Here is a 26,761-nt window from a genome sequence, read left to right on the forward strand (position 1 = left end):
CCACTATCTTGGTAAAAAATGCATAAAACCTTCTACCAATGTAATTGCCAACCAGTTTCCCTATATCACGGACTACTGACCAATGTTTCCTTTTCTCTACCAAGGTTAGATCAACAACAGGATCTGGGAGTAACCATGCAGAAACATCCCCTACCACCACAGTAGGGCTAACCTCCAATTCTCCCATACCACGCTCATCAGCAAGCTTTCCAACCAAAACCACTACCTTGTCTACTAGTATATTCCCAACAGTCATCTAGAACAGTTGCAGCAGGAAGGTCAACCTCAAAGACTTTCATCCTACCCCAATAAGCTAATGACAATTTGTATATATCCAAGGCATCTTACCTGCCTCCACTAGTACATTTTTTATTTATTTAATTAGGCAAGTCAGTTAAGAACAAATTCTTATTTACAATGACGGCCAAAGCTGGGCCAATTGTGCTCCGCTCTATGGGTCGCCCAATCACGGCCGGATAGTGATACAGCTTGGATTCGAACCAATATCCTTTTTGAATTCAGGCTGTAATGTGACAAAATGTGGAATAAATCAAGGGGTATGAATGTTTTTTTGTTTTTTTTGTCAATCGTTTTCATTAGCTGCTTTTGCAGAGGAAATGTGTGCATTGCAATGACTGTGATATATGGTTGTTTTAACTTGTATCTACTTCAGTTTAATGTAAGTCGCACGACGCTAGTAGATGAGATTGACAAAAATGAAAATGTAATTTATGTGTTGTTTGATTGATTGATTCGTTGTTATGATCTGGCGCCATCTGCTCGTCAACATGTGTTACGTGCTGACAACTGAACGTTCACGTCAGCCCAGACCTGCGTTTTGCGTCATGACGAAAGCGTCAGTTTAGGCCAATTCAGCTCCTCCCACACTTAGTTTCCACTAGATAACACAGACACAAAGTCAACCTGGGCTGTGTCGTAAAAGTGTATGACATTTTTTTGTTGTTCTTAACTGACTTGCCTAGTTAAATAAATAAAAAATGTAAATCAATGTGCCTTACTAGTGGAGGCAGGTAAGATGCCTTGGATATATAACTAATGTTATTAGCTTATTGGGGTAGTAGGAAAGTCTTTGAGGTTGACCATCTCGCTGCTAATTTAAGGGTAGTATTAAGATGTGGTTAATGTTAGGGTTACATTTTAAGAAGTGAAAATTGTAATTTAAAAAAATGGGCGGGGTTTATGACTTTGTGGCTGTGGTAACTAGTGACGACTCATTCTCTTCTAATGTCAGTCAGAGAATGATTTGCAGATCTGCAGAATAGAAAGCGTATGTTGTCGGTCAGCCTGGAAGAAAATTCAACGAGCCTACCTTGTCATGAGTGTTTTCTGTCGCTTACTCTCGAGAGGACTTCTCTGCGGACGGGCAACATGTCGGTTTGTAACCGGACAGCAGGATTTCAGCGGTGGCGTGCTGCGGATGACTCGGGCGGTTGGCTCGACCAGGTAACGTTAAATGCCCTCTACTTGCTACAGTCCAGGCAATAAATTGACAGCGAGTTCACATTCTAGCTAGCTATCTTCTTTAGCTACGTAATTTTCATGTAAATGCACCGAATAACAACATTATAGGATAAATTGGTTATCATCGATCTTTATTTGTGTATGTTTGTGTTATTTAGGGGTAGCTAGGGTATTTTATTTAGATGGATAGCTAATGGTAGTTAGCTAACTAACGTTAGCAGTACACTTGGTTGTGGACTAAATTAATATATTTCTACATTTTCTGTTGTATGACAAGCAATGTGTGCCCATCCGATGTTGCTTGCATTTATTGTATTGTGTGTTGTCAAATCTAAAGCCCAATATTTTACTAGCATTTTATCTAGCTAGCTAACCAGCTAGGCCAGCATTCCAACAATGACCCCGGCCCTACTCAGTGTTTGTTTAACTGTCCTAGGTTAGCAATGTAACGTTATGGTAAATCAGTTACATCGTTGAATGAGAATATCATGTTGACACAGTCAGTTACTTGTTTTGTTTACTACATTTCTAAGCCGAATTCATTACCAAGGATACGTTAACAATTCATTAACGTCATTGTCTCTTTCCTCTGTTGCACCCCTGTGAAGATAGTTATTTTGTTATCAAATACACGACATGACCGAAAGTATGTGGACATCTGCTCGTCGAACATCTCATTCCAAAATCATGGGCATTAATATGAAGTTGGTCCCTCCCTTTGCTGCTATAATAGCCTCCACTCTTCTGGGAAGGCTTTCTACTAGATGTTTGGGACTTTCTTCCATTCAGCCACAAAAGTATTAGAGGTAGGACACCGACGTTGCTCGCAGTCAGCATTCCAATTCATCCCTAAGTTGTTCGATGGGGTTGAGGTCAGAGCTCTGTGCAGGCCAATCAAGTTCTTCCACACTGATCTTGACAAACCATTTCTGTATGGACCTCGCTTTGTGCGCAGGAGCATTGTCATGCTAAAACAGGAAAGGGCCATCCCCAAACTGTTGCCACAAAGTTGAAGCACACAATCGTCTAGAATATCATTGTGTGCTGTAGCGTTAAGATTTCCCTTCACTGGAACTAAGGGGCTTAGTCCGAATCATGAAATACAGCCCAAGTCCATTATTCCTCCTCCGCCAAACTTTACAGTTGGCTCTATGTATTGGGGCAGGTAGCGTTCTCCTGACAACCGCCAAACTCAGATTCATACATCGGCCTGCCAGATAATGAAGTGTGATTTGTCACATGAAATGCTTACTTACAAGCCAACAGTGCAGTTCAAGAAGAGTTAAGAAAATATTTACCAAATAAACTAAAGTAAAAATAATAAAGAGTAACACAATAAAATAACAACAATGAGGCTTTATACAGGGGGTAACGAGTCAATGTGCAGGGGTACAGGTTAGTCGAGGTAATTTGTACATTAAGCCAGAGAACGCGTTTCCACTGCTCCAGAGTCCAATGGCGGCGAGCTTTACACCACTCCAACCGACGCTTGGCATTGTGTATGGTTATCTTAGGCTTCTGTGCAGCTGCTCGGTCATGGAAACCCATTTGATGAAGCTCCCGAAGAACAGTTATTGTGCTGCATTGCTTCCAGAGGCAGTTTGGAACTTGGTAGTGAGTGTTGCAGCCGAGGACAGACGAGCTATGCGCTTCAGGACTAGACAGTCCTGTTCTGTGAGCTTGTGTGGCCTACCACTTCGCAGCTGAGTCATTGTTGCTCCTAGACAGTTCCACTTCACAATAACAGCGCTTAGTTGACCAGGGCAGAAATTTGACGAACTGACTTGTTGGAAAGGTGGCATCCTATGACAGTGCCACATTGATAGTCTTTGAGCTCTTCAGTAAATTAATTATACTGCAAATATTTCTCTATGTAGATTGCATGGCTGTGTGCTCGATTTTATACACCTGTCAGCAACTGGTATTGCTGAAATAGCCGAATCCACACATTTTGAAAGCATTTACATACACAAAAAAAGTATGTTAACTCTAACAATGTGTTATTCTATTGTCTGTTGCAGCCCTGTGAACCTAACCTATGACGTGTTTGACGGCACAGGGGACGGCACCCCCCTGGTGTTCCTCCATGGGCTGTTTGGCAGCAAGTCCAACTTCCACTCTATAGCCAAGTCCCTGGTGCAGAGGACAGGCCGAAAGGTAACGCATAGTCTCACAAGGCAGACAACAGTTTCAAAAATATTACATGGGCGGCAGGTAGCCTGGTGGTTAAGAGCGTTGTGCAGGTAACTGAAAGGATGCTAGTTCGAATCCCAGAGACTAGGTGTAAAATTTGGACAATGTGCTGTTGAGCAAGGCACTTAACTCTTATTGCTCCTCTATGTAAATGTACAATTATTTACCACAAAGAGCAACGCATGTTAATATTAAAGACTGTAAATCCGGGATGGCTAACACGTGAGGTGGGGGAATACACTAGGCTGTGTATGCCTTGGTCTCAACATATCTTTCTCTCTAAACAACCGGGTAAATAATCAATTCTATATACAAAATTCTGATTTATCTGAAGCCATGCTGATAAGGCTCAGTTATTCTCTCACATACAGCCAGTTATGCACAACTCGGGTCTTCGAGGGTGGCTGTTTTATTCATGCTTTCTATTTGTTGAGGGTTGTGAAACCAGATATGTGTTACAATCAGTGACCGTAATGCAGTTAAGTGCCAGTGAGAAATGAATACCAGCAGGATTATGGCCTGTACCCTCCTCCCACCCTACTCTCCCTCTCCTCCCACCCTACTCTCCCTCTCCTCTCATCCTACTCTCCCTCTCCTCTCACCCTACTCTCCCTCTCCTCTCACCCTACTCTCCCTCTCCTCTCACCCTAATCTCCCCCTACGCCCACCCTACTCTCCCTCTCCTCTCACCCCAATGAATCCCTACTGTTCTTCCTTTCAATGAGTGATCACGAAGGACTGAACTGTAGTCTTCTATCTAGCCTATAGCCCTGTGCCTTCCCTCCTCTCCACCCCTCCATCTCCCTCCTCTCCACCCCTCCCTAGTGTCCTAACTGTCCTTTGTCCAGTCAGGTGCTGACGGTCGACGCCCGTAACCACGGTACCAGCACACACAGCACCGATCTGACCTATGAGGCGATGACCAATGACTTGACGCACTTGCTCGCCCAGCTGCACATCGGGAAGTGCGTCCTGATTGGCCACAGCATGGGGGGCAAGGTCGCCATGACTACAGCCCTGTCGCAGGTGAACAAACGAACGACCCCGGAACATCAATATGAATCCTTACTACACTGTGGTCTCTGTGCCGCTTGAAGCTGCACTAATTACATTAGAAACCTGCAATGATTACTGCTACACTGTACCATGGGAAAGTGACTGACCATCTCGCCTTCCTTACAGTCCCAATACTTCTTTTGAATGCACTTTTAGATTATATCATCAAATTCACGAAAACGCAGTCATTTCGGATATGCAGTGCATTCGGAAAGTATTCAGACCCCTTTTTTTACGTTACAGCCTTATTCCTCATCAATCTACACACGGTACCTCATACTGACAAAGCTAAACTACATTTGCAAACATTTCTAAAAATATATTTTTTCTATGCAAAAAAAAATGAAATACACATTTACATAAATATTCAGGAGCTTTACTCAGTTCGCTGAAGCAACTTTGGCAGCGATTTAAAGTCTTGAGTCTTCTTGGGCATGACACTACAAGCTTGGCGCACCTGTATTTGGAGAGTTTCTCCCGTTCTTCTCTGCACATCCTCTCAAGCTCTGTCAGGTTGGATGGGGAGAGTCGCTACACAACTATTTTCAGGGCTCTCCAGAGATGTTCGATCGGGTTCAAATCCGGGCTCTGGCTGGGCCACACAAGGACATTCAGAGACTTGTTCCGAAGCCACTCCTGCATTCTCTTAGAAGATGACCTTTCTGAGGTCCTGAGCACTTTGGAGCAGGTTTCATCAAGGATCTCTTTGTACTTTGCTCCGTTCATCTTTCCCTCGATCCTGACTAGTCTCCCAGTCCCTGCCGCTGAAAAACAACTTCACAGCATGATGCTGCCACCACCGTGCTTCACCATGGGGATGGTGCCACGTTTCCTCCAGACGTGATGCTTGGCATTCAGGCTAAAGAGTTACATTTTGGTTTCATCAGACCAGAGAATCTTGTTTCTCGTGGTCAGAGTCCTTTAGGTGCCTTTTGGCAAACTCCAAGCAGCCTGTCATGTGCCTTTTACTGAAGAGTGGCTTCCGTCTGGCCACTCTACCATAAAGGCTTGATTGGTTGAGTGCTGCAGAGATGTTTGTCCTTCTGGAAGTTTCTCCCATCTCCACGGAGGAATTCTGGAGCTCTGTCAGTGATCATCAGGTTTTTGGTCACCTCCCTGACGAAGGCCCTTCTCCCCTGATTGCTCAGTTTGGCCGGGCAGCCAGCACTAGGAAGAGTCTTGGTGATTCAAAACTTCTTCCATTTAAGAATTATGGAGGCCACTGTTTTCTTGGGAACCTTCAATGCTGCAGAAATGTTTTGGTACCCTTCCCCAGATCTGTCTCGGAGCTCTATGGACAATTCCTTCAACCTCATGGCTTGGTTTTTGCACTGTCAACAGTGGGACTTTTATATAGACAGGTGTGTACCTTTCTAAATCATATCCAATCAATTGAATCAAGTTGTAGATGTATATCTCAAGGATGATCAATGGAAACAGGATGCACCTGAAATCAATTTTGAGTCTCATAGCAATGGGTCTAAATACTTATGTAAATAAGGTATTTCTGTTTGATTTAAGTTTGCAAAAATGTCTAAACCTGTTTTCGTTTTGTCATTATGGGGTGTTGATTGTGGAAACACGATCAATTTTAGAGTAAGGCTGTAACGTAACAATGTTGGGAAAAAGTCTGTATGAATACTCTCAATTCACTGTATACGGTATATAATGATATTCACATTTGTGGGTTAATTTACTTCTACACTACGCCTCTTAAGAAGATTTTAGAAACTGAAGTGGTCACACTTTTTTTCAGTTCTCATTTCCTCTGCTCTTCTACCTCTGTTCTCTCCCTCCTTCTACCTGTCTCTTCATCGCTCTACCCCTCCCGTCAATCACCCCCTTCTCCTTCCTTTCCTCATATCTCACCGGTAGCCTGGCCTGGTGGAGAGGTTGGTGGTGGTGGACATCAGTCCAGCCCAGACCACCACCCGTACCAACTTCCACTCCTACATCCAGGCCATGAAGGATGTGAAGATCTCTAGCGACATCCCTCGCTCGACAGCCCGCCGCATGGCCGAGGACCAGCTACGCAAACTGGTCAAGGTTAGGGCAAGCTCCTCACTGGCTATCACTACTGTTATTACCACCAGGGTTCACACTACTGTTATTAACATCAGAGCTGTGTTCGAATATCCATACTGTATACTACATACTTAATGACTATATACGATTAGTTCATTTTAGTATACTGTAAACTTATCCTTTCAGTTGAGCGTACTAGCGCTACGCCTATCTACCTGATGTTGATTGTTGCTATGAAACCTCTTGCTAGCTTGTCTAGCTAGTAATATATTACTCTAACATCTTATGACTTTGGGTGTGTTTGAATTAACAATCTGGAGTGCCAGCGTGCGCTCTGGGCGTTTGTAATTTCAGAGAGTTTTGTTCTCTGAGCGTTCAGAGCGCACACTGGACACTCTGGCCGAGGAGTAGGGTTGATCCCAGCTTTCTGGCACAATCAGACTCGAGTGCTCTGAAATCGGAGTAGATAGTCGGAGTGAATTTACGAATGCACTGAATTAACAATGTCCATTGAACGCACAACAGCTATCCCGCTTAGCGAAGAATGACGTGAATAATTAAGTCAATAAATGTTGGATAGTTAGCATGTTGTTAATATACTTGCAAGTTCGACGTTTTAGTAGCCAACTAACATTAGGTAGCAAGCTAACATATGGTACATACTGCTGTAATATGTTATGCGGTCTGTAAAGGACAGTGTAGCTAACAAATTGTCAGTCAACATAACTTTTCAAATACATTCCAAGTTATTACTTTTCTAAATTGCTCAACATTTTCTTAACATTTGTTGTAATTGGTTAAAGCAATGAATTTGTATCCGCTCTCATTAAACTTGGGCCGCATATTTTCCGCCATTTTCTTCAAATCTGAAAAGGTTTGTGAAGCCACGGCCATTTTCGGAAGAATTGCATTATGCGCCCTAAAAGCACGGAAATAGTGTCCACTGCTTGTATACTTAGTATTTTGGCGAATGTAGTACGACATCCGGGAACTTTTGGCATAGTTACTACATCCATACTATGACCAATAAGCATAGTACATACAGTTGAAGTCGGAAGTTTACATACACTTAGGTTGGAGTCATTAAAACAAATTTTCAACCACTCCACAATTTGTCTTGTTAACAAACTATAGTTTTGGCAAGTCAGTTAGGACATCTACTTTGTGCACGACAGTCATTTTTCCAATAATTGTTTACAAACAGATTATTTCACTTATAATTCACTATATCACAATTCCAGTGGGTCAGAAGTTTACATACGCTAAGTTGACTGTGCCTTTAAACAGCTGGGAAAATTCCAGAAAATGATGTCATGGCTTTAGAAGCTTCTGATAGGCTATTTGAGTCATTTGGAGGTGTACCTGTGGATGTATATCAAGGCTTACCTTCAAACTCAGTGCCTCTTTGCTTGACATCGTGGGAAAATCAAGTCAGACCTCAGAAGAAAAATTGTAGACCTCCACATGTCTGGTTCATCCTTGGGAGCAATTTCCAAACGGCTGAAGGTACCACGTTCATCTGTACAAACAACAGTATGCAAGTATAAACACCATGGGACCACAGCCGCCATACCGCTCAGGAAGGAGACACGTTCTGTATCCTAGAGATGAATGTATTTTGGTGCGAAAAGTGCAAATCAATCACAGAACAACAGCAAAGGACCTTGTGAAGATGCTGGAGGAAACGGGTACAAAAGTATCTATATCAACATTAAAACGAGTCCTATATCGACATCACCTGAAAGGCAGCTCATCAAGGAAGAAGCCATTGCTCCAAAACCACCATTAAAAAAGCCAGACCACTGTTTGCAACTGCACATGGGGACAAAGACTGTACTTTTGGAGAAATGTCCTCTGGTCTGATGAAACAAAAGTGGAACTGTTTGGCCATAATGACCATCGTTATGTTTGGAGAAGAAAGGGGGAGGCTTGCAAGCTGAAGAACACCATCCCAACGCTGAAGTACGGGGGTGGCAGCATCATGTTGTGGAGGTGCTTTGCTGCAGGAGGGACTGGTGCACTTCACAAAATAGATGCCTTCATGAGGAAGGAGAATTATGTGGATATATTGAAGCAGCATCTCAAGACATCAGTCAGGAAGTTAAAGCTTGGTCGCAAATGGGTCTTCCAAATGGACAATGACCTCAAGCCTACTTCCCAAATTGTAGCAAAATGGCTTAAGGACAACAAAGTCAAGGTACTGGAGTGGCCATCACAAATCCCTAAACTCAATCCCATAGAAAATTTGTGGGCAGAACTGAAAAAGTGTGCGAGCAAGGTCTACAAACCTGACTCGGTTAGACCAGCTCTGTCAGGAGGAATGGAAGGCTACCCGACACGCTTGACCCAATTTAAACAATTTAAAGGCAATGCTACCAAATACAAATTGAGTGTATGTAAACTTCTGACCCACTGGGAATCTAATGAAAGAAATAAAAGCTGAAATAAATCACACTCTCTGCTATTATTCTGACATTTCACATTCTTAAAATAAAGTGATGATCCTAACTGACCTAAAATATGGAATTTTTTACTAGGATTAAATGTCAGGAATTGTGAAACTGAGTTTAAATGTATTTGGCTAAGGTGTATGTAAACTTCTGACTTCAACTGTGTGACAGTAGAGGGAACACCATGTGTTATGAAATGTAGTGTCTGGTAATATTTTAAGTTGTGTGTGTGTATATAACTACCTTTATGTTAATGGGACCCATAAGGCAGCAGCTAATAGGGATCCTTAATAAATACAAGTACTACTGTTAATACCACCCAGGGTTCACACTACCTGTCACTATCATCTCACTACAACTGTAGCAACCCAATTGTCTGACAGCTGAAAGGCTATGTAATTGAACATACAACTACTGTAATGAAGTAGTGAATGTAAAACATACCATTTTATTGCCCAAATGCAATTCCAGTAAATTATGCAAATTAACCTATAGACCGATCAGCATGACCAGTTAAATCGGTTAGCTGCCAAAAATAAATGAATGCATTGTGAAACCAAATGGATATAAAGCGGTCTTCAATTGGTTGTTGACTAATCCCCATCTAAAGGGCTTTGGAATTGAGTAAAAAGCATTATTATATACTGTAATTGCAGCCCATTGAAATGCCTTTTCTTTTGAAACCAAAGAGAAGGCATTTGGAGGACATACCCGGTGATAGTTTGTTTTAGTAATGGTGTTGTTCCTTCCTGTGTTCAGGAGCGCTCAGTGCGCCAGTTCCTGCTGACCAACCTGGTGGAGCAGAACGGACACTATGCCTGGAGAGTCAATCTGGACGCCATTGCCGCACACCTTGATGACATCATGAGCTTCCCTACCTTCGAAACCACATACGAGGGCCCCACCCTCTTCCTGGGCGGAGCCAGTTCTGCCTACATCAGGTATAAGATGTCATACAGTTTAATAGCTGTCATTGGTGTAAGACTGCTTTGTAATATTTCTATGATTTGGTTTGGTGTCTTCTGTTTCCCTACTTTGACTCTTCTCTCTTCCATCTTGTCTCTCTCTCACTTTCTCCCTCTTCTCTCTCGCTCTGCTCTCTCCCTCCTCGCTCTGCTCTCTCCCTCCTCGCTCTGCTCTCTCCCTCCTCGCTCTGCTCTCTCCCTCCTCGCTCTGCTCTCGCCCTCCTCGCTCTGCTCTCGCCCTCCTCGCTCTGCTCTCGCCCTCCTCGCTCTGCTCTCGCCCTCCTCGCTCTGCTCTCGCCCTCCTTTCTCGCCCTATTCTCTCTCGCTCTGCTCTCTCCCTCCTTTCTCGCCCTCCTCTCTCTCGCTCTGCTCGCTCCCTCCTTTCTCGCCCTCCTCTCTCTCGCTCTGCTCGCTCCCTCCTTGCTCTGCTCGCTTGCTCTGCTCGCTCCCTCCTCGCTCTGCTCTGCTCTCTCTCTCCCCCTCTCAGTTCTGAGGACTATCCAGAGATCCAGCGGTTGTTCCCATGTGCAGACATCCAGTACATCCCAGACGCCAGCCACTGGATCCACGCAGACAAACCCCTGGACTTCATCAGCTCCATCAGCTCCTTCCTGCAGCCCTAACCTACCCTGCTCCAACCCTCTCCACCACCTAATTACTAATCCTACCCTGCTCCAACCCTCTCCACCACCTAATTACTAATCCTACCCTGCTCCAACCCTCTCCACCACCTAATTACTAATCCTATCCTGCTCCAACCCTCTCCACCCACCACCACCTAATTACTAATCCTACCCTGCTCCAACCCTCTCCACCACCTAATTACTGATCCTACCCTGCTCCAACCCTCTCCACCACCTAATTACTAATCCTACCCTGCTCCAACCCTCTCCACCACCTAATTACTAATCCTACCCTGCTCCAACCCTCTCCACCACCTAATTACTAATCCTATCCTGCTCCAACCCTCTCCACCCACCACCACCTAATTACTAATCCTACCCTGCTCCAACCCTCTCCACCACCTAATTACTAATCCTACCCTGCTCCAACCCTCTCCACCACCTAATTACTAATCCTACCCTGCTCCAACCCTCTCCACCACCTAATTACTAATCCTACCCTGCTCCAACACTCTCCACCACCTAATTACTAATCCTATCCTGCTCCAACCCTCTCCACCCACCACCACCTAATTACTAATCCTACACTAATCCAACCCTCTCCACCCACCACCACCTAATTACTAATCCTACCCTGTTCCAGCCCTCTCCACCCTCCACCACCTAATTACTAATCCTACCCTGCTCCAACCCTCTCCACCCACCACCACCTAATTACTAATCCTACCCTGCTCCAGCCCTCTCCACCCTCCACCACCTAATTACTAATCCTACCCTGTTCCAGCCCTCTCCACCCTCCACCACCTAATTACAGGACAACCGCTGGCCTTTAACATTATTCACACTAATACGGCACAGCACAAAGCCACTGTTATCCAATGGCGGAAAAGAACACGCTCCAAAGGGCTCTGAGGGTGTCGGTCACTGCTGTTGCCTGCACTCGTCAAAGTTCAAATAATTGTTTGACCTTTCCAACGTATGTGCGTGGTGTTCTCGCTCTGAGCAAAACGCCTTGTGCGAATAATGTGAAAGGCCTGTTAGGCTCCGCCCACTCACACTGGGGTCCACCTCTTAAAACAGCCAATAGGTAGAGCTTCAAACCAGAGGAGGCACAGCCATCTTAGTAGACAATGCTAATATTGCTAACCCTGGACCAAACTCACTCTTTCTTTCCATGCTGTTTATCTTGCGCTTAAAGGAGCTGTATGGAAAATGCCCTTAATTTATCTATAGTAATAGTGGACTGACAGTGTTTCATCATATTTTGTTCCCCAAAAAAGGTTATTGGGCTCACAAAAAATGTGCATTCTAATGGTGCAGCCTTCTTATTGGTCAATAAAAGACGGACCATCTCATGTGAAATTGACAACGAGTTACATATAGCTCCTTTAACCGCCATGTTGTAATCAAGGATTTGTGTAAATCCTGTATTACCGTACTTACTAGATATGTAAATATTAAGAAAAGTAGGTAGTTGGGTAGTAAGAGGTTGAGATTATATTTAAAGTAGATAGATTGACAGTTTGTTTTTAAATGAGGGAGTGTTTTTAGGTATGAGTTACTAATCCAAAGATCCTCTCGTCATTGTTGCACAGTACCATTCTACTCTAATCAGGTTGATGTAAATCAGCATTGAAGAAAGGCTTTGAGCCAGGTCTTATATAGTCTAGTCTGGACATGTTCTGTATGCATGTGGCTACGTCTCAAATGGCACCCTGTATCCCATATAGTGCACTAGTTCGGAAACTGCTGTGCCATTTCCTGGTTGCAAAAATTCTAATAGCTTGCCTAATTTCAGTTTGTGACAAACAGGAAAGTATAGTGTGGAGAATCATTGTACCATCTAAACTACTGTGAAATAATCCATAACCTAAAATATTGTATTTCTTAGCTGTTTGAAACTGGTGTTCAAATCTGAAAGTAAAAGATGCAAAAATGTAACTTAATCACGGGAAGCATAGAAATAGCGCACACAGAACAGATCTAACACTTCTTAGACTTGCTTTCAATAAGAATGACAGATCTATAACTTAAATGTTTAAGTGAATTTGGTCAGATTGCCCAAAAATGTACATATTGCAGCTTTAAAAGCAGTGCACTATGTATTGAATAGGGTGTCATAACAGCCTTAATATAGTGCACTATGTAGTCCAGGGATGTCAAACTCATTCCACTGAGTGCCTAGTGTCTGCAGGTTAAGACCTAGACAACCAGGTGAGTTCCTTACTAATTTATGACCTTAATTCATCAATCAAGTACAAGGGAGGAGTGGCCCTCCGTGGAACGAGTTTGACACGTGACGTAGTGCAACAAGGAAATAGGGTGTCTAATTTGAGACAATGCCTGAGATGCATCGCAGTTCTAACCCTACAGTATGGGGAATATGGTGTGATCTCTAAAGCAGCCAGACTGTGTCTCTGGGATGGGTAGTCTAGAGGGGTGATTCAGCAGGGAGCTTGGCAGAACAGAAATATAATCTCGTTCTAGTTCTGTGGTTGGAACCCTGGTTCATAATACTGGCCGAGAAGTGAAGCCTGGCCTAAAGACGAGCCAAGCGGAGAGAATGTAAAGCACAGCTAAAGCATTATTTACAAAGCATCTCGGAGTAGGAGTACTGATCTAGGATCAGTGTGCCCCTGTTTTTGCCTGATGACTCAAATTGAATTATTCCGCTGCTCTTATCGTTCGCTACATACTTCAGTCTGACTGACATCATTAACCAGGCATGTTTCCATCCAACCTTTTTTTGAATGCGATTTATAGTAAGCGTCGGATAAAAAAAAATGCCACGATAGCCTTGATGGAAAAAGCTAATTTGTCAGTGAACTTTCCAAATGTAGACTAAACAAAATACGCTAGACACGGTGGGATCTTTTTGTCGTAAAATGTATGATGCGAGAACTGGGGGTCCTTCCATTGCGACTCGGGAAAGCATGCAGTTTATTAGGCTTCATATGAAATAAGTTATGAGGAACTTCACATGGTGGTGAAAGTGCAAGGGGATGAGCTTGATGCTGCTTTCCAATAAATATTGAGGGTCTTATTCTAGTGACATGATGATCGATGTTTGGCTGCCATTTGAAAAATAAAAATGATCTTTCTCTTTAGTCCATAATAATTGAATCATTCAGAACCGGTCGATTTTCAAAGCATTCCTAGTCGATCACCAAACATTTCTGTAGAAAATCCAACGTTAAAGGCTGTGATAAAGGCTTGCTCTCCTTTTAAATCCATGTAGCGCTGTTGGCGAGAGGTGCACTTGATTTGAGAAGCCCTGCGCACCGGGTAAGCAAAGTTTCCATTTTGAACCATTTCAGTTGTCTGAAAAGTTAAACTGGGAGATCTGTGGCTAAATCGAGTGCGCCTACTTGGGTGGCCAATCTGATATATCAAATCACAGTGCCTAAGGAGCTTCCACGACCCCAGGCCATAGCAAAGTTTGATACCAGCCCAACTTAGATGTAATAACTTGTAAAACCATGGCCACAGAGAGACTGTCAAAGAAAACAGCAAAGAGCTGCTCTTTTTAGGAGCGAGTATATGTTAAAAATATGTATTCAACACTATGCTCCGCTCCGTGCTACACCAACTGATCTATTTTGTAATCAAATCTCAAGTTTTTAAAAATTATAAATTATAAATATATTAGGCCTACTGCACAAACCTCAGTCTTACAGGACTGCTTTTATTGGGTTAATGTTACATTTATAATAATAATAATCCAGAGCGGTATCTCGTGTTGCATTTTGACTGCGAAAGTGATCTTGACTCCAAGGTTGGTGACCACTGATCTGAGCTGTTGACTAAAGCACACAAGCCAATACCAGAGTGGCCACATTCGCTATATAACGCAAAAAAAAATTTTGTGACAAAACCATCAGTAGGCCTGGAGTTGAAAGTGCCATAGAAACCCATTTAACTTTTTTATTGGGTACATGTGAATCCGCAAAAGGTATTTTTATGTGGACTACGTCATCACGCACAGCCTTTTATCCACAAGTCCATTTGATGGAAACTCATCTCTGCAGATTTTTTAAATATTCATGTGAAAATCTGTCGCCAATTGGATGGAAACCTAGCTATTGAAGTCGTTTGCGGTGATGTCAAAGACGGGTGTTGTAATCAGCGATTGGCTTATCTCTAACTAATCAAACCTCTGCTTTAACCGTGTGTGTTCTGGCTTTGGCCCAACCCATCTGTTTCTGGGACCAATCAGAACGGTTAGAATGTTTTTTCTGTTCTAGAATTTTAAATTTAGACTCATTGCGATGAAGCAATTTACACCCGTGGGTGTGGTGTAACGTTTGGCTGGAGCAAGGTGCTTGGGTAGCCAGGCAACCCCTGGGGGGGGGGGGGAGTGTATGTATGTGTGTATATACATATCCTACATCAGCACTCCTAATCCTACAATGCTTTATGAATACGGGCCCTAATTATTTTATATTAGAAGTCTGGACTAAAGACAGGACCTCTCAAGCAGAGGGAATGTAAAGTACAACTGCAGCACTGAACCATAGATTAGGGTGCTGATCTAGGATCAGTTTTTCCTTTTTAGATCATAGTGAATAACGTATGAACAAAGGGTGAACCTGATCCTAGATGAGCACTCATGAATAAGTGCTCTGGTTCTGTCTGAACTGACGTGGATTTAGCACCTGATGTCAGTGAAGGAACATCTACGGCTCCCCAGAGAGATCGGGGCTGTTGTGTTGCTGTGTGCAATCGCTTTTATACATGGTGTGTTTTGTGTGCGGTATGTTACTAAGCCTGTGGGAATTAGCCAGAAAGGAGAACAAAGTGGTAAAATGATTGTTACCGAATGGAATAAAACATTAAGTGAAAGCACACAGTGTAGCCTAGTGTTAAAGCTGTGTTTTTGTTTGTTGGTATCTTACCCTCAGCTGGGGGAAAAAGGTGTTTCAATTGATGCAAACGCTTTAGTAAATCTGACCCTTAGTCTTTGGAATTAATTTCAGTATTTTTTTTGTCGTACTACTAGATTACATGTAGTGTAACACGTTTGACCTTTTTTATAGTGTGATGTCATTCAGATGGCTAAATAGCTATCTTTCTATGCCATTTTAAGCGCTAATAAAGCTATATCTTTCCAGGTACTGTATTATCTCCTGTATCTCCCAGGTTAGACTCTACAGCAGAGGGGGTCCTACTCTGGTCCTGGGGAATCTACTGGACCTGCAGGGTTTTGTTCCAGCCCTACACTAACACACTCTGGAGATCCCTAGGACGGTGGGTCCTGACTCCCCACACTAACACCCTTATTCAACTAATCAAGTTCCAGACAGAAGACCATGAATAGTTGATTACTTGAAACTGGTGTGTTTAGTGCAGGGTTAGAACAAAAGCCTTCACTCTCTCGGACTGGAGTTGGAAAACCCAATGCTCTACACTACACTCTGGGTAATATTCTCTACTCTTCTGTGTTGTGAGTGGCCATTTTGTAAAAAATTAACTGTGTACTCTGTTTGTGATAATCTACTAGCGTCTGTTTCAATGGTCATTTATTCAAGTATATGAATCACTTTGACTCTGTAGACAAAGGCTGCATTTACACAGGCAGCCCAATTCTGATATGTCGTTTGACCAATCAGATGTTTCGCAAATAATTGGGCAAAAGATCAGAATTGGTCTGCCATGTTTTAGTGTTCATGGGTATGTCAGATATGCTGCAAAAATCTAACTCATATTGTCCTTAATCTTATCAGATTTCCTCTACTGTGGTCGGGTTTGTTCTTCAGTGAAATGTTTTGGTGCTTGTGTGTCTGGGGAAAAGTACAATCAGTGATACTGCAGCTCAGTCTGTCTGTGTGTTTGTGCCTCTGAGGCTTTTTTTTGTTTGTTTTCATCTCCTTTTTCATCTCTGTAAAATGTGTAACAAGTTTCCGCAGTTATCCAGCAGCTCTGAGACTGGTCTCCGTGTTGCCAGTTATATTTTATCACAGTAACTCATAGCCCCAAAAGGGTCCTAGTGTGTTTATAATTTTTGTAGTTGAAAGTATTTTGATCAGTTGAAAGTTAAACAAAAAGTGTACTCCATTGGATGCCAGGTTTGAATAACTAAAGATATCAGAATGGTTCGTGTTGAACTAGCTTAACCATGTTTTAACTAAAATAGATTGTAATTGAGTAGCTAGGCAATCCCGTACCAATCATACTCAGACCCCATGGTTCATATTGGCTTTCTGTTGGTCAAGAATGTGTCTAGGGGAAAGATTTACAGATATTGAACCTGGGTTGATGGGGTTTGCACTTTTGGGACTATTCCATTAACACTGTACAAGCTCAATCAAGCGCACACCTAAAGTATTTGAAATAAAAACCAATACTAATTGAACCAATTTTAACCCAGGTATGAGGTGAAATGTTTAATTTATTTATGTTCATGTTGAAATTGACAAACCGTAATTTAGTCTATTTTACTATGAGCATGCCTTTTCATCCTCTCGTTCAGTTGTCGATAGGCCTATGCATTTTAACTTTGCCACAGTAATGTTCATTCAATGTCAAGAAATGTTATGTAGTTGTGAGATACATTGGGTGAATAATTGAGAAATATTTAATGATGTATTACTGATGTATATTAAAATTGAAGGAAATAAAAACAAATGTCTTGTCTCATACCAGTTAGTCTGCACTTGGTAAATATTATGGGTTAAGGAGAATGGGAAGTTGTGATATCCTTGGGACATTGTGGCTGTTTTATCCCTCATTTTTAGCTGTGTACTTGTCTCCTCGACTAGAATAAGTAGCACGCTCAGCATTTGGAAGGACGTTTCAATTGCTTTAATCAAAGACACGCGTTATAGTTAAATTAATGATTACAGTTGGAGAGACTCTACAACCCAAATGTACTATGAATGTTTTCCTCAAGTAGAGAATTATTCTCATTGTGAATGTGTGTAATCCATGTATCTCTCCCAGTAGGAACCAACAGTTTGAAAAATGTATAAAGTAGCAATGATTTGTCCCTCTCATGTTGTATTATAAGTCTATGGTATGAAACCCCTCGAGTCTGCTGCTGCTACTTGACGACCGCGACACCGGTGACGCCTGCGCTGCATCCTGGTCACCATGACGACCCGTCTTCCCCCTCTTCAGCCTGTCCCTCCAGGTAACAGGGGTGCGTTGTAGGGCCGGCGAGGGGGCAGGGGTGGAGGCTGGCTTCTGGTGTGGGGGTTCTTTAGTTCTCCTCAGCAGCCCCAGACGGGAGGGTTTCCTCTGGGCTTGTTCTGCTGCCTGCTGGCTCTGGAGTTGCTGCTGCAGGATCCTCTGGATGTCGTCCTGACACGGAAATACATTTGACATATTTATTGACTAATGGTAAAAAACAGACTATTGATGGATTATTTCTCATTATGGCAGTTGTATTTATGTTTATCTTTTACCTTTGATAAAACCTACGTCATCAAGATATGTGTGCACCAAAGGTTCAACATTCACACTTTGCTTCCAGTTCTGTCAAACCATCTACGCATACATACATTTGATAAATCCAACGTACCATTGGAAATGAATGCACTTCCGGTGTACGAAAATACAATGAGGCTATCGGTGTGATCGAGGCCTTAGACACCAAACTTGGTACACATTCTGACCAGTGATGTAATGGTAAAAAAATAAATGTGTGTTAACTCACTAATGCTCAGTGACTTTCAACATGGCACCGTCATAGGATGCCACCTTTCAGTTCATCAAATTTCTGCCCTGCTAGAGCTGCCCCGGTCAACTGTAAGTGCTGTTATTGTGAAGTGGAAACTTCTAGGAGCAACAACAGATCGGCCAACCAAGCTCACAGAACGGGACTGCTGAAGTGTGTAAAAATTGTCTGTCCTCACGCGCTTCTTAACACACGCTCACTTAACCCGGAAGCCAGCTGCACCAATGTGTAAAACACCTTTCAAATTACGACAGAAGTCAGCCTGCAGACACCCGGCCCGCCACAAGGAGTCACTAGAGTGCGACGAGTCAAGTAAAGCCCCCAGGCCTAATCGCCCAACATCAAAGCCTGACCTCACTAATGCTCTTGTGGCTGAATGGAAGCAAGTCCCCGCTGCAATGATCCGAAGACTGGAGGCGGTCATACCAGTAGAGGGGGGACCATCTCTATATTAATGCCCATGATTTTGGAATGAGATGTTCGACGAGCAGGTGTCCACATACTTTTGGTCACTTTAGTGTATGTCATGTCATATTGCACCATTAGAGGAAGTTGGTCCCTCACCACCAGATGGCCCCAGGCTCTATTACTCCCTTATCATGCTAGGATACCAGCTGGTGACATGTACCGGCTGGATGCATTATACCGTGTGTGTCAACCCATGGGTAATTTGCCATTGTCCCTCATTAGTGAGAGCTTGTTTTCCACCGTAACCTAACCCCAGCTGAGCCCATACGTTGCTACTGTATGTCTCAGACATATCCATTTTTCCGACTCGCTCTCTCTTTCTCTCCTCCCACCATCTTTTAATACCTTCCAGGCCTCTAGTTCCAGTGAGAGCTCCAGTCGTTTCTGCACAGCCTCCAACAGCTGGTTGTTCAGTAACATCATCTCTGTCTTACTGCGGAGAAGCTCCGCCTCCATGGCCTTCTTCCTGTTCAACAGGAAGGGGAAAAAAAACTAAACAAAACATCAATGTGTCATTTTTCTACAGGAACAATGCAGTTCCCTCTTAGAGGAGACATTGACACTTATCTTTGCTGTGAATGTGTATGTGTGTGTGTGTGTACACGCACTTGTCCATGGCATCGTCTCTGTCCCGTAGTGCCTGTTGTAGAACAGCACTGTCATCCATACCATTCCCTTTTTTAACCCAGAACTGGGAATCCTGGGGAAAACAAAACAAGAGAGAGTGGTTGGGAGAAAAAAAGGCAGGTTTGTTTTATTTATATTCACACAGTTATGGAATACATTGACATAAAAGGGTGTTTCTTACTATTGATGACATCAGTTCTTCTGCTAGTTGGAATAAAATCTTTGCTGATGTATTCTGACCTTCCGTGTATGTGGTGATGCATTACGCCTGGGAGTCATGTGGTGATGCATTACGCCTGGGAGTCATGTGGTGATGCATTACGCCTGGGAGTCATGTGGTGATGCATTACGCCTGGGAGTCATGTGGTGATGCATTACGCCTGGGAGTCACGTGGTGATGCATTACGCCTGGGAGTCATGTGGTGATGCCTGGGAGTCATGTGGTGATGCCTGGGAGTCATGTGGTGATGCCTGGGAGTCATGTGGTGATGCCTGGGAGTCATGTGGTGATGCCTGGGAGTCATGTGGTGATGCAATACGCCTGGGTGTCATGTGGTGATGCAATACGCCTGAGAGTCATGTGGTGATGCAATACGCCTGGGAGTCATGTGATGATGCAATACGCCTGGGAGTCATGTGGTGATGCATTACGCCTGGGAGTCAAATCAAATCAAATGTATTTATATATAGCCCTTCGTACATCAGCTGATATCTCAAAGTGCTGTACAGAAACCCAGCCTAAAACCCCAAACAGCAAGCAATGCAGGTGTAGAAGCACGGTGGCTAGGAAAAACTCCCTAGAAAGGCCAAAACCTAGGAAGAAACGTAGAGAGGAACCAGGCTATGTGGGGTGGCCAGTCCTCTTCTGGCTGTGCCGGGTGGAGATTATAACAGAACATGGCCAAGATGTTCAAATGTTCATAAATGACCAGCATGGTCCAATAATAATAATGTGAGTCATGTGGTGATGCATTATGCCTGGGAGTTATTTAAATGCCACAGAGTAATTAAAATTCCATTGAAACGAGGTTGAGCTAACTGAACCCATCAGGTCACATACCTGAACTGAACTAGTCGGGGCTCACCTGAGGGGCGGTGTCTAAACTCACCTGACATGAACTGTTAGCCTCTGAGCTACTGTTGGATAGGCACAGATTTACTCATCTTTGTATTCTATGGGTTTGCCTGTGGGGGTGGGATCTAAGCTCACCTAAGAGGTGTGAGTGCAAGCCTGGGTCACATTCACTTAAAACTGAGGTACTAAATGCATCCTTGAGGACCCTGGCCTAACTTGTGCTGTGTGGCTGAGAGCTAGTTTAGGTTCACCTGTGCTGTGTGGCTGAGAGCTAGTTTGCGTGCGACGTTCTGCAGCAGGACCAGCGCTGTATCCAGACTGTTCTCCTGAACAGATGGTTCTACTGTGCTGGACTCTGCTTCTGTCAGAGGAAGCAACAACCTCAGAACGGACTGAACCTCCTCTGTAACCTAGAGAGAGAAACAGTCAAGGCATTCATGCAGAAGAACAGCTCCTGACTTTTATAACTTCTTGTTTGTTAAGATCACAATGAAAATGTGCTACAAAATATAAGTAATCAAATTATACAACTGAAGATCGAGGACAAGATTGACAGAGTGAGTCAGATTTTTTTTTAAATCTTAATCGTGCTAGCTAGCTAAATCCAAATTTGTCAGTTAGTTTACTAGGAAGTTAATCCCTGGAATTTGGGGAATTTTTCTTAAATTCACTTATCCTTGGCAATAAATGGAGCATCAGAATTGGCAAGAAATTATTTAACCAGGGGCCTGGCCTTTGCCAGGGTTGCAATCTCAGCCCTGCGCGCTTGGCCACTATTCTAGAAAAATCCTCAGCCCCGTTGTTGGTCTCCACAATACAGAGGTTAAATGCCTGCTCTTCGCAGATGACCTGTGCCTGCTGAAACCCACAGCACATCACCTAGAGCAGTAATGCCAGACCTGGGCCTTGGCAGTAAATCCCCAAAACACTAAAACAATGATTTTCCAGAGAAGATCTCGATTGGTACAAAATATACAGAGTACTGCACACACAACAATTACTTAGGTTTCAAAATAAGCTCAACTGGACACCTAAATGAGTCAGTGAATGAATTGAGAGAGAAAGCACTAAAAAACGAATCCAAATAGAAATACCTCGTCTAGTTTGGCTAAAACTAATTGAAAGTATCATTGAATCAATTGTACTTTATGGCAGCGAGGTGTGGAGTCCACTTGCAAAACAAGATTTCACTCAATGGGGCAAACACCTACAGTACATGTCCAGAGGAAAACTACAACAATGCATGCAGGGCAGAATTAGGCCAATATCCACTAATAATAACTCAAAAAAGAGCAATGAAGTTTTGAAAACATCTAAAATATAGTGACCCCTTCAAATAATTTACCAAGCCCTGCAATTGCCAGAAAATATTTCCCTCATCCAGCTGGTCCTGGGGCTGAGTTCACAAATCGGTTCTACTAATACACTGAAGCCTCAGGACCAGAACATCCAATCAATCAGAATAAACCAAATGACACAGTCAAAACAAAAACTACATTACCTATTGGGAAAAACAAGCACAAAGCAAAATCCTGTGCTATCTGGCTCTAAATTGACAGTACACCATTGAAAACTATTTGACCACGGTTACTGATTAAAACCTTAGAAAAACTTTGAAAAAGTACAGGATCAGTGAGCACAGCCTCCCTATAGAGGAAAGGCTGTGCAACCACTTGTACCACAGCAGAACCCGAGGCAGAGCTTTATTTCCTGAGGGAGGGGGTGAGAGAAGGATGGATGGAGGGAGGGAGGGGAAAGAGTTCAACATAAACACAGACTTCTAAAGGTGACGTGCTTCACAGAAACAGAAACGATTCACTCCTGTTAGTCTACTTCCAGAGCCTCCGTTCAAGCCCTGTGGTCATGTGATTCTTGTTATTCAGCCTTTATACATCAACACTGATCTTGTTTCTGTATGTTTCAACAATTGCATGACCTTTGAAATTACCTGTCAAATTTATGGTTATGCTTGACTGTATTTGAAGTGTGTGTGTGTTACCTTCTCCCTGTGTTGGATCCATCCCGGTTCGTCTCTGTCCTCCTGTAGTTTGTCCACCTGAGCCTTCAGCCTCAGACTGCGTCTCACTGACAGCGCCACCTCCCGACGCACTTCCTTCAACTACACACAAGCACATTTGTAAAGAAGCACGTATAACAAATTCCTACAGGTGTTGCTGAATTTCCTCTTCCTTTCAACTAGACACACACCACCAGTGTTACATGCAAAACACACACACACACACACACACACCACCAGTGTTACATGCATAACACACACACACCACCAGTGTTACATGCATAACACACACACACACCACCTGAGGCACTACCTTTAACCATGCGCACACACACACAACCTTCAGCTAAGAATAAATGGTGTCATGAAAAACTCAGGCACAGTGGTAAACGGTGCTAATCCAGATTCCTGGAAGACGAGACACAGCAGAGACAAATCCTGTTGTACTGGATAGGCATGCGAAAGCTCATATTACACACGCACACAGATACACCAGGCCCCTAACTGATAAGAGCCCAACGAGCGACAACAATGCTCCCTTCAGCCACAAATCAAACCTGTCTCTATGAGCTGATAACATTCTATAGCAGAGTATGACACACTTGTACTGAACGAGGTGAAAGATCTGTTCTGGTCCAAGATCTTTGAAAACCATAACAAGTACTGCGTCAAATTATATTCAATATACTTTCTTGGCCGCACAGCACACACATTTTATTTTTGTCCGTCCTCACTCTCTCACCGTGTCGGACACTGGTCCTAATGTTCTGCGTCTGCCGAGCTGTTGTCCACTCCTGATGAGGTCCGGTAAGGTTCGGTCTACGTAGCTCCGTCTGAAAGGGCTTTTATCCTCACTGACCTCATCAGAACCATCTCCCTCACTGACCATGGTCAAAACACCTGGATCGCCACTCTCTATGGCCAAACTCTCCTTGACCACGGTCAGCTCACCAGAACCATCAGGACCAGCATCTTCTGCGGTCAAAGATTGCATCAAGCAGGTATTGGTCATGGTCAACAGATCATGACAGTTGTCCCCCTCTTCGGTCAGCGAAGTCAACCTTTCTGTGACCACATCCTCCTTCTCTGGGTCATCCTCTGGTTCGGTCGTGGTCGAGCTTGAATCATCCTGTGTTTGTATTTCATCTCTCAGTATTGTAGACCTTGTGGTTGAACTGCCACTGACAATGCCAGCCAGCTGGTGTCCATCTTCCAGGGTGTGCAGGGAGTAGCAGAGTTGTTCCATGGCAGTCAACTGTGGTCTCAGTCTCTCGTTCAGGATGGAGAAAGGCACAGGGTCTCCCATGGCATAATAGAGGGGTCACAAACACCAAACCGACAACAGGAGAGTTCGAGAGAAAGAATTGAAGAGAGGAGCTCACAATCTCACTGGGACAAAAACAATGACTGGCAGTGAGAAGAGTCTATGACAGTGAGAGAAAAAGAGAGAGCGAGAAGGGGAGGGAACAAAACACAGAGAATGTCTACCAACTCGTTTTTCCTGAACTTTGAGTAACCAGAATAGGACCAACATAACTTGTGTGATGTCATTGAGTGATGTCAGAGGAGGCTGCACCCTCACCTTTTTTTCCCTTGAACTTCTATTGCTACGGTGATGGTAGCCTGGATACGGACACGTCAACATGTCAGGGATTCAGAGAAATGGACCTTTGATGTCCTTACACAATCAGAGACAGATTACAGACATGACGTACGATACCTATCTGTTTATACTGCCCTGTCATCATATAACAACGCCAAGCTACACAGGCACCTTTTCAGAAGGGATGAGGAGCAAGTGTGTAAGAGAGATAAGAGGCAAGACATGGAAGGGAAAGTACAAAAGAGAGAGGTCGTTCCACCAATTCGGTGCCTTTTGAGAAGTGTTACTTGGTAAAAAAATATATATACAGTACCAGTAAAATGTTTGGACAAACCTACTCATTCAAGGGTTTTTCTTTATTTTTACTATTTTCTACATTGTAGAATAATGAACTCAAGGAGTCATGTAGTAACTACAAAAAAAGTGTTAAACAAATCAAATCAAAATATTTTAGATTCTTCAAAGTAGCCACCCTTTGCCTTAATGACAGCTTTTCACTCTCTTGGCATTCTCTCAACCAGCTTCACCTGGAATGCTTTTCCAACAGTCTTGAAGGAGTTCCCACATATGCTGAGCACTTGGCTGCTTTTACATCACCCTGCGGTCCAACTCATCCCAAACCACCTCAATTGGGTTGAGGTCGGGTGATTGTACAGGCCAGGTCCTCTGATGCAGCACTCGGTCACTCTTCTTCTTGGTCAAATAGCCCTTACACAGCCTGGATGTGTGTTGGGTCATTTTCCTGTTGAAAAACAAATGATAGTGGGACTAAGATCAAACCAGATGGGACGGCGTAGCGCTGCAGAATGATGTGGGAGCCATGCTGGTTAAGCATGCCTTGAATTCTAAATAAATCCCTGACAGTGTCACCAGCAAAGCACCCCCACACCTCCTCCTCCATGATTCACAGTGGGGACCACACATGCAGAGATCATCCGTTCACCTACTCTGCATCTCACAAAGACACAGAGGTTGGAACTAAAAATCTAAAATGTTGACTTATCAGACCAAAGGACAGATTTCCACCATTCTTATGTCCAATTGCTTGTGTTTCTTGACCCAAGCAAGTCTTCTTATTGGTGTCCCTTAGTAATGGTTTCTTTGTAGCAATCTTACCATGAAGGCCTGATTCCCACAGTCTCCTCTTGAACAATTGATGCTGAGATGTCAGAATTTATTTGAGCTGCAATTTCTGAGGCTGGTAACTATAATGAACTTATCCTGTGCAGGAGAGGTAAATCTGGGGCTTCCTTTCCTGTGGCGGTCCTCATGAGAGCCAGTTTCATCATAGCGCTCTATGGTTTTTCCGACTGCACTTGAAGAAACTGTCAAAGTTCTTGAAATTTTGCAGATTGACTGACCTTTGTGTCTTAAAATAATGGACTGTCATTTCCCTTTGCTTATTTGAGCTGTTCTTGCCATAATATGGACTTTTACCAAATAGGGCTATCTTCTGTATACCCCCAACCCATACCTTGTCACAACACAACTGATTGGCTAAAACGCATTAAGAAGGAAAGAAATTCCAGAAATGAACTTAACAAGGCACACCTGTTAATTGAAATGCATTCCAGCTGACTACCTCATGAAGCTGGTTTAGAGAATGCCAAGCATGTGCAAAGCTGTCAAGGCAAATGGTGGCTATTTGAAGAATCTCAAATCTAAAATATTTTGATTTGTTTTAACACTTTTTTGGTTACTACATGATTCCATATGTGTTATTTCATAGTTTTGATGTCTTCACGATTATACAATGTAGAACATTGTAGAAAAAATAAAAAAAACCTTGAATTAAATTTTGTCCAAACTATTGTATGTACTGGATATATAACTTGATTTCACATCATTTTAATTTTAACATTTGTCATAAAGAGCACTTGTTCAGCTTCATAAAAAAACATGTTTTCCCATCTCATGAGGTTAAAGAGCGACTGCCCCTAAAAAACAACTTCTCGTTTTGAAAACAGCCTGTGACATATGAGTCAGAAACATTTATTATAGTGTTCAAATTTACTACAAAGTGTAAATAGGATAATTTGGGTCATAAAGTCTCGTCCAAAATGAAGATTTGTGAGATAAGAAAAAAAAATGTACGTCACGGAATTTAGGGTACCTTTAACAGTGTTCCTCTGTTTGGGTTTATTTCAATCCTGCCCACATGCACACAGCGCTCAAGTAATGGTCAATTTGGTTTGAAAAAAGGAACATTGGCTATCTAACTGGGAGTCGCGTGAGTGAAAACATCCGAAGCTCATCAAAGGTAAACAATTTAATTTGATTGCTTTTCTTGTTTCCGTGACCAAGTTACCTGCTGCTAGCTGGACAAAATGCTATGCTAGGCTATCGATAAACTTACACAAATGCTTGTCTAGCTTTGGCTGTAAAGCATATTTTGAAAATCTGGGTGATTAACAAAAGGCTAAGCTGTGTCTCAATATATTTCACTTGTGATTTTCATGAATAGGAATATTTTCTAGGAATATTTATGTCCGTTGCGTTATG

The 26,761-nt window shown here is 43.1% G+C and overlaps 2 protein-coding genes across 4 annotated transcripts; one reads left to right on the forward strand and one right to left on the reverse strand.

Annotated features, from left to right (window-relative positions):
• The first annotated feature begins 904 nt into the window (after window positions 1-904).
• Window positions 905-12,921, forward strand: abhd11 (abhydrolase domain containing 11). Of its 3 annotated transcripts, XM_036968274.1 has the most exons (8): window positions 905-1,031; window positions 1,279-1,464; window positions 3,504-3,639; window positions 4,528-4,701; window positions 6,607-6,777; window positions 9,966-10,147; window positions 10,659-10,799; window positions 10,920-12,921. In XM_036968274.1, exons 1-7 carry the CDS (start codon window positions 1,009-1,011, stop codon window positions 10,792-10,794), a joined length of 1,008 nt encoding a protein of 335 aa, XP_036824169.1. In that variant the 5' UTR covers window positions 905-1,008; the 3' UTR covers window positions 10,795-10,799; window positions 10,920-12,921. The 3 variants fall into 3 exon arrangements, with proteins under 3 accessions (XP_036824169.1, XP_021446008.2, XP_036824170.1); XM_021590333.2 differs by having other exon boundaries at window positions 10,659-12,921; XM_036968275.1 differs by having other exon boundaries at window positions 910-1,031; window positions 1,253-1,464; window positions 10,659-12,921.
• Window positions 12,922-14,655: 1,734 nt separating this feature from the next.
• On the reverse strand, window positions 14,656-24,158 carry bicdl2l (bicaudal-D-related protein 2-like). The gene is made up of 6 exons (XM_021591597.2): window positions 23,399-24,158; window positions 22,639-22,758; window positions 20,891-21,049; window positions 19,546-19,637; window positions 19,283-19,403; window positions 14,656-18,093 (listed from the first exon to the last, which is right to left on the reverse strand). Exons 1-6 carry the CDS (start codon window positions 23,960-23,962, stop codon window positions 17,794-17,796), a joined length of 1,356 nt encoding a protein of 451 aa, XP_021447272.2. The 5' UTR covers window positions 23,963-24,158; the 3' UTR covers window positions 14,656-17,793.
• Window positions 24,159-26,761: the final 2,603 nt, after the last annotated feature.

This window comes from Oncorhynchus mykiss, chromosome Y (assembly GCF_013265735.2).
Source record: "Oncorhynchus mykiss isolate Arlee chromosome Y, USDA_OmykA_1.1, whole genome shotgun sequence".
Taxonomy (NCBI): Eukaryota; Metazoa; Chordata; class Actinopteri; order Salmoniformes; family Salmonidae; genus Oncorhynchus; species Oncorhynchus mykiss.